Source organism: Podarcis erhardii (assembly GCF_964252035.2).
Source record: "Podarcis erhardii genome assembly, chromosome: 1".
Taxonomy (NCBI): Eukaryota; Metazoa; Chordata; class Lepidosauria; order Squamata; family Lacertidae; genus Podarcis; species Podarcis erhardii.
In genome coordinates, this window is record NC_138497.1 from 78,939,659 (window position 1) to 78,952,271 (window position 12,613).

Sequence of the window (12,613 nt, forward strand, 5' to 3'; positions counted from 1 at the left end):
GGCAGTTGCTTCCCTCTGCTTAAGGCCAGCCCTGCTTTCTTAGGATTGTGATGTTGCTCTCTAGACCAGTCAAACTCCATTTTCAGTTAATAACATCCTCTTATCTGGGGTGAAAGTAGACAAAGACCCATTACATGTAGCCATCTTTGTGGCCTTCAGAAGGGAAGGAGAGGATCTTGTCCCCAGCGAAAGCTTTATGGCAGGCCTAACAGACAAAACCTTGACAATGTGTTATCTTCTTGCTGATAAAGACAGACACGCAATTCATAAAGTAGTCCTTTTTGCAAAAGGTTAGAAACAAAACTGTAGCTGGGTATTATGGTGGCCATCTTATCTAATGGCTTATAGGCAGAGCCCATCATCCATCAGTTTTCATTCAAAGTTGCTTTTGTGTTTTAATTTGTACGTTGGATATTCTTCATAGTATTGCAAATCTATAACTTGTTTCACTGTTTTAATAAAGGGCAAGTGCTGAACCTACTGGTCACCCCAGTTTAGGGAGGGGTGGGGAGAAGAGAACAATGATAACAGATTACTCCAAACAGGTAAATCTCAAGGCTGACTTGTGCATGTAAAGCCAAACCCAGATGGAAAGGTGGGGAGATGGGTGCATGCATGCAAGCTCGCAACCTGTTTCTGATCCCCAAGTCTTGGAAACTGTATCTTTAACTACCCCCCCCCCGAGTCTCTGTACTTAACTAATAAATACTAATAATGATACCACAACCAAAGAACCACTATGAACCACAAACAATTCAAAATAACTTTATAAACTGTCACATTTCTCCTTTGTACATCCTTTTTGCTGCATACCTCAGGTTTGTTATTGAAAGTCTGCAAATGGTGCTTCTCTGCCTCCACTCCCCCCACCCTCCCTGTTCAGTGAAAGGCAGCTCGTTGAATGCAAAACTACTCAAAACCAGCCTTCAGCACATTATTCACAAGAGCTTCAACATAGTTCAAATCCCCTTCCACCAATTTCCACCCCCACCCTTTCAAAATGAAGTTCCTCATTTGAGATATTTCAACAAAATGGGAAATTAATGCCATCTCTGGAGCAGTGTTTTCAGGAGTGGATTTTGAAAGGGTAGCAAACGCCTGCAACTCCCAAAAGACAGAGCGAGTCAAAGTTTATCACAGAATAGGCTAGAAACACTGTGGTTCAAGTATTAAACCAAATTTCTGAGAAATCGCTAAAGAATCCACATTTCTGATAAATAAGAAGACAGTGGGAGCAAGTATACATTGCTGTACACTGCATATAAAAGTGTCTGTTTTAAACTGGAAAGACAGGTGCAGAGACCAAAAGGGGGGGGGGGATCAAAGCCATGAAAATTGATAGTGTGTCCTCTCCCCAACACACACATACTTTTCTTTGTCCAGCTACTCCACAAGCTGAGTGGGATCTGCTGACATTTGGCTCTTGAACTGCAGTCCAATCCACGCCCATCCCTGTGTGAGAATGGGTCACCCTGCAGGAAGGCCCGACCACGTTCAGTTGCTGAGTGGGGAGGGGTGTCTTGCAACATGCAATTGCATTATCCCTGCTTTCCTCTGCAGAAGAAGAAAATCCTTGGCTAGAAAAGCCTCCACTTGTTTCATCTTTGGGGCTTGGCCTTTTTCAGTTCCCTGTTTCAAGGGGCTCTTCTTCAGGGTCAGCCTTCTTGTGTTTCCTTATATGTTTGTACTTCTCAACATAAGCCTTCACAAGATTAGCCACCTTCACCGGGTTAATTTCACCACTTTTGCTGTGGCAGATCTAGGAAAGGTAAAAGGGGACTGAGTTAGTTTCTGTGAACCTAGCATTAAGTCACCCTGCCTTTTTCGACTTCAAATTCACTACCTGAAAGAGAAGGAAAGTCTTGCGCCAGCAGCTAATATTCAGTTTACAGAGCATGACTTAAATGGGGCTTTTCACAGCCATTCGCCTAAGTTTAAAATAAGATATTCCCTCTTGTTACCTTTTGCACCGCCTTCCGAAGAATATCTTTGTATTCCTCCTTAGTGATTTCCCTCTTCTGGTAAAAGGGCTTAATTGCGAGTTTCACTTCTTCCACAGCCCTCTCTTGCATGTGAAGTTTCTTCATGTACTATAAAGGGCAAAAAAATCAGTTACCCAAAAAGCTGCCTGCAAGTAGGGTTTTCAAACTAAGTTATCAGAGCAGTGGTTTTTAAATTACAGGAGGACGATATGCTGCTTCCCCTGTGGCAGTCCTAGTTGTGATGAAATGGGGGGTGGGGATCAAGTGGGACATTCAGACATTGTAGTATTTCAGGTCTCCTCAGGAAGTACAATAGGTTCAGGGAAAGCCTATTAATGAACTGCACTGTTAATTTACTGAATGCCTTGCTACAAATTACAGTGACTGTGAACAGTATCGTCAACCTTTTCAAATCCAGAACCCGCTTTTAACCGAAACATACATTTAGGGACCAATTTCTTGATCTTCTACCATATATTTGCATGTTTATAGTGCTCCTGTTGCAACCCACCTAGGATCCGGCTAGGACCCACTAGCTGAACCAGTGTCTTAGGTGTATCTAAAAAGCATCAGACACATTCATAAAGGACAAGTCTATCAACAAAATAGTTTAATGTTTCACCAAAATAGTTAAATGCTCAGTGGTGATTTACTTCTAGCAACCAAGGGTTGGGGATAGCTCTCTCCGTGAAGCATCTGTTGACTGTTCTGAAAGACTAGACGGTCTGATGCAGCAGGAGAATTCTTAGATTTTATGGGAGAGGTCCTATGCAGTTTGAGAGTTAATGTTGTGCAAGCAGTAGCACAAGAGGTGGTAAACAAAGCTTAAATGTCACCAAGTAGAATAGCAGTTGCACTAAGACAGGCACTGGACTTGGCTGTTGTGCTGTGCTAAGAATGGGGCTCCCACGAGTGCAATGGCTGTTGTGTGAGTGTGCTGCTCCATTTGGGTTTTGCCCATGAGTTCAACTTCATCATCTTAGCAGGCCATCTACCTCCACTCACCTCCTCATTTTTTGATTTATCCACAGGGGACTTAGGTGCTTTGACTTTCTCCTCTGTATCTCCTGTGGAAGCTGCCTGAATTCCTGGTTCTGAAGCTGTTGCCAGATTGCCAGGCTCCGGAGTCAATCCTTGTCCCGCCACACAGCTAAGCAGAGGGAGACTCCCCTGCATGATGAACTGGACGGTGGGCTGACTAACAGGCGCATAGGGGGGCAGACTCGAGGGCAGTGGTGCTGTCAGAGGCAGGTTTTGGTTGTAAACCTGAAAACAAAGGAAAAGGATCACAGACCACTTCTCATATCACAACATGTTCTCTACTTCTGAATGCCACTGAATACCAGTTGCCAGGAATCACAGGCGAGGACAATACTGGTGGGGCAGGCCCTGTTTTTAGGCTTCCCTGGCTGGCTACCGGGAGAAAAGGATGCTGGACTCGCTGGAACACTGGCCTGATCCATCAGACTATTCTTATGTTCTGAACAAATGAGGGTGGGGATATGATCCATAGGGATTACAAGAACAGCTTTCATTTAAAGGGACACGTATATTACTTTCTGCTTATTCTAAAAGGGAAAAGTTTGTTTTAAATTGTTGTAACCTATCCTGGGATCTTAGGGGGAAAGGAGGGTAATATATTAAGATAATACTGGGCTCACATCAGCCCCACTGGTGAGCAGTGGGTGGTATTCAATAAGCATTTTTGTATGCAGTCTAATAGCTGATTTTAAGATGTCTAACCCCCCCCCACACACATATTTAATAAGCTATTGGAAATTAGAAGTAACAAGCCCATTGCAAAGCAGCAGGACACAGTTTCAATTTTTAAGTAGGGGAATGCCAAAGTCAGAAAAATTATTGCAGTACATGGGCTGAATGAAATGTACTACATGTGGGTGGGGGGGGGGGAGGAAGAAGACTGTTCCACAATGAAGTCAAGTTGGGGGCACAAGTTTACAGATGGAGTGGAATGGCCTCCCATGACACTTGTCTTAAGGCGTGGGAACCAACCTGGGAGGAATCTAGATCAGGAAACATAGGCTCAGGAATCATATAATTGGTTGGAGGAGGCTCAGTTAACTGCACCTGATTTAATGTCTGGGTCAAATCCTCTGCTTTCCAGACCCCTTCTTTCGTTCTCTGCTGTTTGCAGAATGGCACCCCTGAAAGATCCCCAGGAAGAAAAGCATATCAGAACAAAACATCTAGATGATCACTGCAAATAAAAACACTTCAAGTTATCAAACTTCATGACAACCTCATAAGAATTCAGTACAGATGGTTTAACAAGCTTCCCCAACTTCTTAAAATGAGATTTTAGTCTGCAAGCACAAACACGTCTCTAAGTTCCTCGAAATACCTAGCAAAGCTGAATTCATAGCTTAAAGCTCATTAAAAGTGGCACAGACATTTAGTTTATGAACTGTGATCCAGGATAAGGGTGGAAGAGTTATGCTTGTTTATGAGTTACCGGTAGTTATGTTTTTATGATGCACATACCCATGTTATATTCTTCAAACTACACATGTAACAAGTGTAACAGGAGGAATCAAGTCTCTCTTTAAATAAGTCTAGCTGTTTTGGAAAGTTTTAAAGAATTCCTTGCAGTACTAAACACTGCTTAAGCACGCATGCATATATGCTAGAGAGAACTCCATGGCTTACTTAACAAAAACAAGCATTGTCTGCTATTACATCAGAAATGGAAAACCATAGTTTAAGCTTCCTCTCCAAACCAAGAAAAAAAATATTGCTTTGGAATTCTGCTTTCTGGGAAAGAGAAAACCAGTTTGCCAGGTTAGAGGTAATGGCAAACTGGATTGCCACCAAAAAAAGGCAATGAGGGCATGAAGCGAGGAGAACGCATGCAAGGTAAATACTCACTAACATGAGTGCCAAACTACAGCGAAACTGCACCCCTTATTTTTAACATAACCTGAGGCTCTCATTTAGTGGGACCAATCCAACCTTGAACCATGACAAACAACTACATTCCGTCTCACTTCTAATGAGAAAAGCAGCTCCTATCCCCATGGCATCGACTTTTGCCATTTTGAAGATTTACCATGCACTTACTTGCTGCTTTGTCTGCAGTCACTGCGTCACTTTCTTCCTCTTGAAGATTCCACGTAACTCTTTTCACTGGTGCTTTAGATTTCAACACAGGACCTTGAGCTACTGCTTCCGGTTCATGTTTATTTACATCAGTGGCATTCTCACCCAATGTAAGGCCCCCACCTTTAGCCTCTGTTGGCGTTTTGATTTCAGGCAAAACTTTAATTGGCATTGGCTCATCATGCTCCTGTACAAGTTCCTCCTTCACTGGAAGACAGTCTGATAAAAATGGGCACACATCATCAATATCTTCGTATCTAACTTCAGTTTCTTCCAGTTGCTCACTACTTTGGCTAGCAAGTCCTGGTGACTCATAGCCTGCTGCCAATTCCTTCCCAGTGGAAGAATCTATAGTGTCAGGTAGCACTCCAGAACTTGCACACTCTGCCTGAGAAGTTATTACAGTTACAAGTTTCTTGCAGATTTGCTCCTTTACAATGGCCTCTTCTAAATCAATTTTCATTGCTATCTCTTTTGGAGGGCTCTCCTGTACAGGCATCAGGTCTAGATGAACATTCAATGATTCTTGTGTTGAATCTTCCAAGTCTTGGGTCCAAGGAGCAGCACGATCAAGAGAACTGCCCAGGTTATCATCTGAGGATTTCTGGCCTTTCTGGTCCTTCTCTTGAAGAGGTAGCAGTGGCATCTCTTTCGGCTTATGTTTCCTTTCTTTGGAGCGTGACCTAGGTTGCAGTTGTTTCTCCCTAGACTTAGGCCCTTTGGACTCCCGGGGTCTTGATGGTGAGGATGACCTTGATCTCCTCTTTCGCTTCTCCCGGGATCTAGATCTAGATCTCTTTCTCTCTCGGGACCTTGAGGTTCTCTCCTTCTTGTACCTGTCATGGCTTCGCTCTCTTCTGTGCTTCTTTTTCTTCATTCTCTCAGCACTGATTGATGGGGAACATTCCCTCCCCCTTCCTCTAGTGGCAGAGTGCTTTTTCTTTTTCCGACTTTCATACAACTCAAAAGAAGAGTTGCCTGGACTACCAGATCGTGATCTAGATCTCTTGTGTTCTTTTGCCCAGGAGCTTTTTGCCCTTTTGTCTTTCGTCTTATCCTTTGCTTTCTTTTTCTTCAATCGCTCATGACTACTGGAGCGGTCACTTGAGGAATGCTGAGTCTTTGATTTAGTCCTGTGGCTTTTGCTGTATTTTTCTTCAATGGAGCAAGAAGTAGATCTGGAGCTTCTATCTCTTGAACACGTTCTTGATCTAGATCTTGATCGTGTGCTTTTGTAGTCTTTTGTAGCTGCCTTTTTTCTTTTTAATGTGTTCTGGCTTCGAGAACTGGAATTTGATGGAGATCTTGAAAAAGATTGCTTTTCTGTTTGCTCATTTTTGGGTAATATCTGTAGACTGTTTTCTTTTACGGAACTGTCCACCTCAATTTTCGCTCTAGCCTTACCTAGGTCATCTTCAAAAACTACCCTAGAACCATTCTCATCCTCCTCATTTAAGTGCTCTACATCTGTGACTTGCTTGATGGCAGAGGATGTACAGGGTAGACTTGACAATTCCTCCTCCTCAGCTTTCTCTTGTTCTGCATCAGATACCTGCTCCACAAGCCTCTCCTTTATCATATCGTCATGAGACTCTGTGTTACTTGTTGGCACATCTGATGATTCGGCCCCTGATCCAAATACATTTTCCAATGTGTAAGGGGTAATGCGGCGCACTGTTTGGAATGTCTGGACTTTTGGACTCGCTATGGATATTGTTCTGGTGATATTAGCAAGGGGCAATCTTTCCGGACTGCTATTTGTTGAGCTTGAATCAGAGCCTGTTGGATCAAAAGGATCATATATTTCACTTTTGACTGGTTTAGTCTTTTTCAGCGAAAAGAGGGGCGACGGATTCTCCTTTTGCTGTACTTTATTGTCCACAGGCCGGAAAGTATTGCAAAACCCAGGATTAGACAGTCTGCTGGAATGTCCCACATTTCCAGGGATGTTGATTTTAAAGCTCTCAAATGATGAGCTTCCAACGTTCCCCCTTGAAGGAGGAAAGGTGCAACTGGCATGGGCAGCAGCAGAGCCTCCACTTGTGTGCGCTTGTCTCTGAGGAGCACGCGACTTGCTGCTCTCCATTTTACTATCACCAGCTGGTTGGTTTGTACTCCCTTTGCCAGTCAACTGTGTTACACAGGAGCTGGGAATATCACTGTTTCGGTCACTGGCCGGCTGCAATCCCAAATGTCCACTAGTCGATTCCTTTTTAATCTTTGGTATCCTGGGGAGTTCAGAAATATCAAGCCTTTTAGGGGACAATTTCAGAGGCTGCCGCACAGGTACGGGTTTTGAGAGTGAACTCGAGTTATTGGACAATAATTTAGAAGATACAGAAAGAGGAGCCCCAGGCAGTTTAGAGCCTCCATTAAATCTGAATACTTCACCCAGTTTGGGGCCACATCTATTCAGATTTGCTAAACTCTGAGCCTGAACAGACCTTGGAGTCATTGAGTATTCAAATCTAATGGGAGCCCTTCCAGATGTAATCTGCAATGGATTCACTGCTTTGTTTGCTAGGCTTAGTGAAGAAGAGGACAAGGCGCAAGTATTTGAGACAGCAGATTTGGAGTTCGAATTCAGTTGTGAAGAAACCAAAGATTCAGCAGCAGAGCCGCCACTAACTGGAGTCCCCAGTTGGGAAGCCCCCTGCTGGGCACTGTCCTCCAAGCCTTCCTCCACTCTTGAATTGCTTGCTGAATTGTCATGCAGCAATGAGACTGAAAGAGACACGAGAAAAACCCATGAAAGTTTTCCCACTCATTTGCTTGTACTATTCTATACCGACAATAACATCCCATAATTTTAATATGAAGTTAACACGGGACAACAGAATTGGGGTTTTTGCAACTAATTAACACTATGCAAGTGAACTGTCAGCTGTGCCAGCTAGCACAAGTTCCAGTATGACAGTAAGTTACACCTCCAAGTGTCAACATTTAAAAAATAAAAGGGTTGGTCATTGCACCCTAAGCTCTCTCATACTAATTCCGTATAACCTCTGATCACTTACATATATTGCTTACCAAATCAAATGTGGGCAATCAATTGGTCTATTTTATGAAATTCAGATTAATGTGATACATTCTAGAAAGCACAACAGCAGTACAATGTCAATAGTCCTATACTGTTCTCTTCTATTGCTATCCTTTGACAAATAAACAAAATACTGATATGTACTGATTTTGTAGCTCAGTTGGTTAGAGCGTGCTGCTGATAATGTGAAGGTTGCAGGTTCGATCACCGTAAGGGACAGTTGCATATTCCTGTAGTGCAGGAGGTTGGACTAGATAATCCTCAGGGTCCCTTCCAACTCTATGATTCTATGATACTCTATGAATAACTCTGGCTACCAATTCAAGACATACTATTACAGGCTGCAACATGGCATTTGCTTGCCTGCTGCTTGCAAGGATTAGAAAGTGCTTGTGCGCATAACATGCTAACAAACTTCAGATCAGTCTAACTAAGCATTACCTGCTTTCTTTGCTGTCAACGATCCATCTCTATTAATGACGACGTCAGAACCACTCATCATAAGGAGGCTCTGTCCAGTCAGGATGCTCCCCAACAGGTCGGGCACAGGGGCTGGACCAGCTTCTGGCTCAGGTGCCAAGGCAGGAACACTCCTCCTATAAATTACACAAGGCATGCCTTCTGATTTCACACTATAAAGAACTATACTGGTTACATCATAATGAACAAAGGATCTTTGACATCCTATTAATATAGGTTTGAGACTGTAGCACATCTCCACAAACCTGAGGCAGCTCCATAGGTTAAAGATGAGCCATCCCCAACCAGTCCTATTGCTACCAGTGTTTTCAGAAGAAACAGCCTACCTTGAGTTGATGGCATACAAAATAACTATAGCTAGTGGGATAAGAAAATAAATGGTCAAGTATTATTTTCTTTATAGAGGGCTGAAAATACTATGAAAAGCCTTGCTATTGGGGGTGGGGGTGGGGAGGAAACCCGGTAATATGCAGAGTTGTCTGTACTCCACAATCCAATGCAAGTGTAGAAAACCTACAGAATCTCATTCTCATTTCATTTAATATTTGCACCCACTTTTCCTCCCAAAAATGAAGCCTGAAACAGCTAATATAATGAACCACATATAATTTGGAAACCAAAGCAATATAAAAAATGCTGCAATAATTGTTTTCAATCCAATACTTGTCCACAGCTGGATAAGCTATGTGAACATTTACCAAGACCAGGGAGGGGGTGGGTGTTCCAACTGGTATTTCTGAAACCCAGAACCTTCAGATAACACAACATTTGTAGTACCATCTTGGCTTTCTGCCTACTACACACTTATAAAATTCTCTAAGTCTGAGACAGCAAGAAAGAACATGGAGCACAATCCAGTCATAAGTTGAGCACTTGTTGATTTCAACTGGAGGACGGAACGTGTGCTTAAGAGTGCAATCCTCTGCAAATCTACTCAGAGGTAAGGCCAACTGAGTTCAATGGCATTTGCTCTCAGGTTACGAGCATATAGAAATGGAGCCTAAATCTGCTCCACCTAAACCCAATGGCCTTAAAATGTTTTAGTCTGGCCCATCCATACCAGCGGGCAGCTGCAGTTTTGTTTTGTTTTTAATCATTTTGGTCCTGTGCACTGTGTATAAGCAGCCTGCTCAGCCTGTGTAAGTCTTTTGCAGCAGCAGCAGCAGCGTTTCTTTGCTTTGCTGCAGCCTAACAGATTCTTCCTGCTGCTCTTGAAGCAGTTGCTTTCTTTTTTAAAAAAGCAAATTATAACAGCTTTCAATTATCCAAATGAACACAATAAAAACACCCCATCTCACCCTCATTTTTATTTAGAGATACGAGTAGCAAAGAAATAAAGGAAAAAACTCAGTGTATAGAACAAACTTCATTAGTGAAACAACTCAGCCGACCTCTACCAAATAAAAGGTGAGTTTTATTCACATCTCTGCTTTGATACTGTGAGCTTGAGCTTTCCGCCTGCCTACTGCAAAACACGGGAGTTACAAAAGAACCCCCAGTATTTTAGGTATCAGTGTCTTTGCACCCAAGAAGCTCACTAAACTCAACCATCTCATTAGAAGGTGCCCCAAAATTACAAAATGGGACTCCAAACCAGAAGACTGGAGGAAAACAATGCAGACTTTCCATAAAAAAAGAAGTGAGACAAATAAGATGCTCCACTGATGTTTTGAAATGGCTCCAAAACATGTACCTCTTGTGGATTCCTAGATCCATAACTCCTTCTGCTTAGCCAAGGCCACATCTGAGAGAAAAGCTAGCTGCCTCTACACTCAACCTGCTTTGCAGCTGAGCTAACAGGCTTCACACCTATTGCAGAACCATTAACTTTGCCTGCAACTCCACACATACTAATCCTACAAACACTTACTCTCAAATAACACCAATGTTACAGAATAAGCAGAAGGACTTCTAGTCTCTCTTGCTTTTCACAGTAAGCATTCTATACATCACACTTCCCTCTCATCGTTACTTTTAAAATCAAGGGCATTGTGCAATTGTCAAGAATGTGGAGAGCTAAGAAATACTGATCTAAAATATATGGAGTCACTATATATCATGCATTTAAAATGTGGCAAAGCAGTGTAACTATACCAAGTGTTGCCTGCATAACATGGAAATACGCCCACTGCTATAAGCCAAGCAGGTATAACCAGATCTGGCTGCAATTGTTCATGCTTTAGAATGCACACTGACCTGGGAGGAAGGCCTACTGAACTCAGTGAGGCTTACTTATGCATAAGTTGCATAGGAATTCACAGCTGGTCACCTCCAGGTTGGCTTACTGTAATGTGCTTTTTAATGAGGCTGCTTTTGAAGACAGTTCAGACACTTCAGTTTGTCCAGAATACTGTTGCTAGGATGCTGGATGATGCACGCCAACTGAAGCATACCACTTGCACCTTACACTTTCTGCACTGGTTATCAATTCATTAGGATATTTATAAACCACTAAAGATCCCCGCACCACAATAACGATATAAAATAAAAACTAAATAGGTAAGAACAAATAAAACAGTTCTAAACAACAACAAAAGACTGCCTTCTGGGAAAGCCTATGATTTTTTAAAAAAAGTTTTTAAAAAGGTTTTTAAAAGGAGTTGTATGCATTTCAACTGCAACGGGCAGCATGCTGCACAGGGCAGCTGCTACTGCATTGAAAGATTAAGTCTAAGCTGACGTGAAACCAAGTTCTGATGCATGAGGTTCTACTATGTGGGCACCCATAGACAGTGCTTTTTCTTTTTTTAAGGAAAAAAATGGTGCTGGGACTAAGTTGTTACAGTAAGTGATGCACTTTAACATATTTTTTTTTATGGGGGGCTGTTAAGGTGCCAGTACTGTGTATCCTTGAGTCTCCCCAGAAATAAAGCACTGCCCATAGATCACCTTAGTCAACAGATAGGTATATAGGGAAGTAAGGCAATCCCTCACTTATCAGTTGTTGGCTTTTGACCTTGAAAACTCTAAACAAGCTCAAATCATAGTACATGAAGAATCACTGCTGCCCATATGAATTTTCTAGTAGATCATCTACTGAAGCCCTGCCCTGAACTCTAGGGAGGGGTTTTCTGGGATAGTGCCAAGAATATACAATGCCCTGCCAAAGGAAATATGCCCAGCCTATTACTGCTTTTCAATGAGTAGTGGAGGCATATTGTCCAGCAAGATTTTTTAGGCCCACTTAAAAAAAAAATCTGACTGTTTTCAATGGAGTTTTTTTATTGTTTACTTTTAAAATCGATGATAGCTATACTGTTTAATATATTGCTTTAAATTCTGTGGTGGTGTTGCCACCATGATCACTTCTTAGAAAGGCAAGATAGATACACAGTACTGAAATAAATAAAAAATATTAATATATTAAGTGTCCAAACTGGAATGGCCATAGCATCAGACATACATCTAAAATACGCTTTTGGTGTTCCCCAGGAGCCTTATCCTGAATACACACACACAAACACCCCTTAAGCTAAGTGCTCTGAAAAGTCCAAACTGCTGCAACAAGCTACTTCCCATTTTGGAACTCCAATTTGCTTTTGCCTTACCTGTAATAACTCACCTGGAACTTGCCTTCTTTGGAAGCAAACATTTGGCTGCATTCCTGCTCTTTTGTAGATTCTCCCCTAATTCTCAATGAGCTTTGGCCCTCTTTGGCTCTAGAAAGAACATCTCAGTGATTTCGGCTTACGCTTTGGCTCCTAATAAAAAGGAAGCAGAAAGCTCCCTAAACCTTAAAGCATTTTTTAAAAATTTGACAGGCATGGATCCACAAGACAGAAGCTTCAGTTTTGGTAGTCTCTCGGGGAGAGGAGCAGGAATCCAGTCAAATGACCCTGTTCAAATCCGAAGTAAGGAAAATGATTCTTTTTCCTCTGAGAAAACTTAGTATGCAAACCTTGAGCTATCTCTCGGCCTAACCTTCCTCACAGGGTCATTGAGATAATAAAATGGGGCCAGGGAGAGAACCACTAAGCAACTTGGTGGTAATGAA

At 42.3% G+C, this 12,613-nt stretch overlaps 1 protein-coding gene across 3 annotated transcripts in view; it reads right to left on the reverse strand.

The window, feature by feature from the left end:
• Window positions 1-749: 749 nt before the first annotated feature.
• PHRF1 (PHD and ring finger domains 1) overlaps window positions 750-12,613 on the reverse strand; it is a 28,436-nt gene continuing 16,572 nt past the window's right edge. For all 3 annotated transcript variants that reach the window (XM_081880283.1, XM_081880282.1, XM_081880281.1), the window contains exons 13-18: window positions 8,581-8,735; window positions 5,061-7,823; window positions 4,071-4,147; window positions 2,988-3,248; window positions 1,962-2,090; window positions 750-1,759 (exon numbers count right to left, since the gene is read on the reverse strand). In XM_081880283.1, coding sequence (XP_081736409.1) covers window positions 1,622-1,759; window positions 1,962-2,090; window positions 2,988-3,248; window positions 4,071-4,147; window positions 5,061-7,823; window positions 8,581-8,735 — 3,523 coding nt within the window. In that variant the 3' untranslated portion in view covers window positions 750-1,621. The remainder of the gene's footprint in view (window positions 1,760-1,961; window positions 2,091-2,987; window positions 3,249-4,070; window positions 4,148-5,060; window positions 7,824-8,580; window positions 8,736-12,613) is intronic.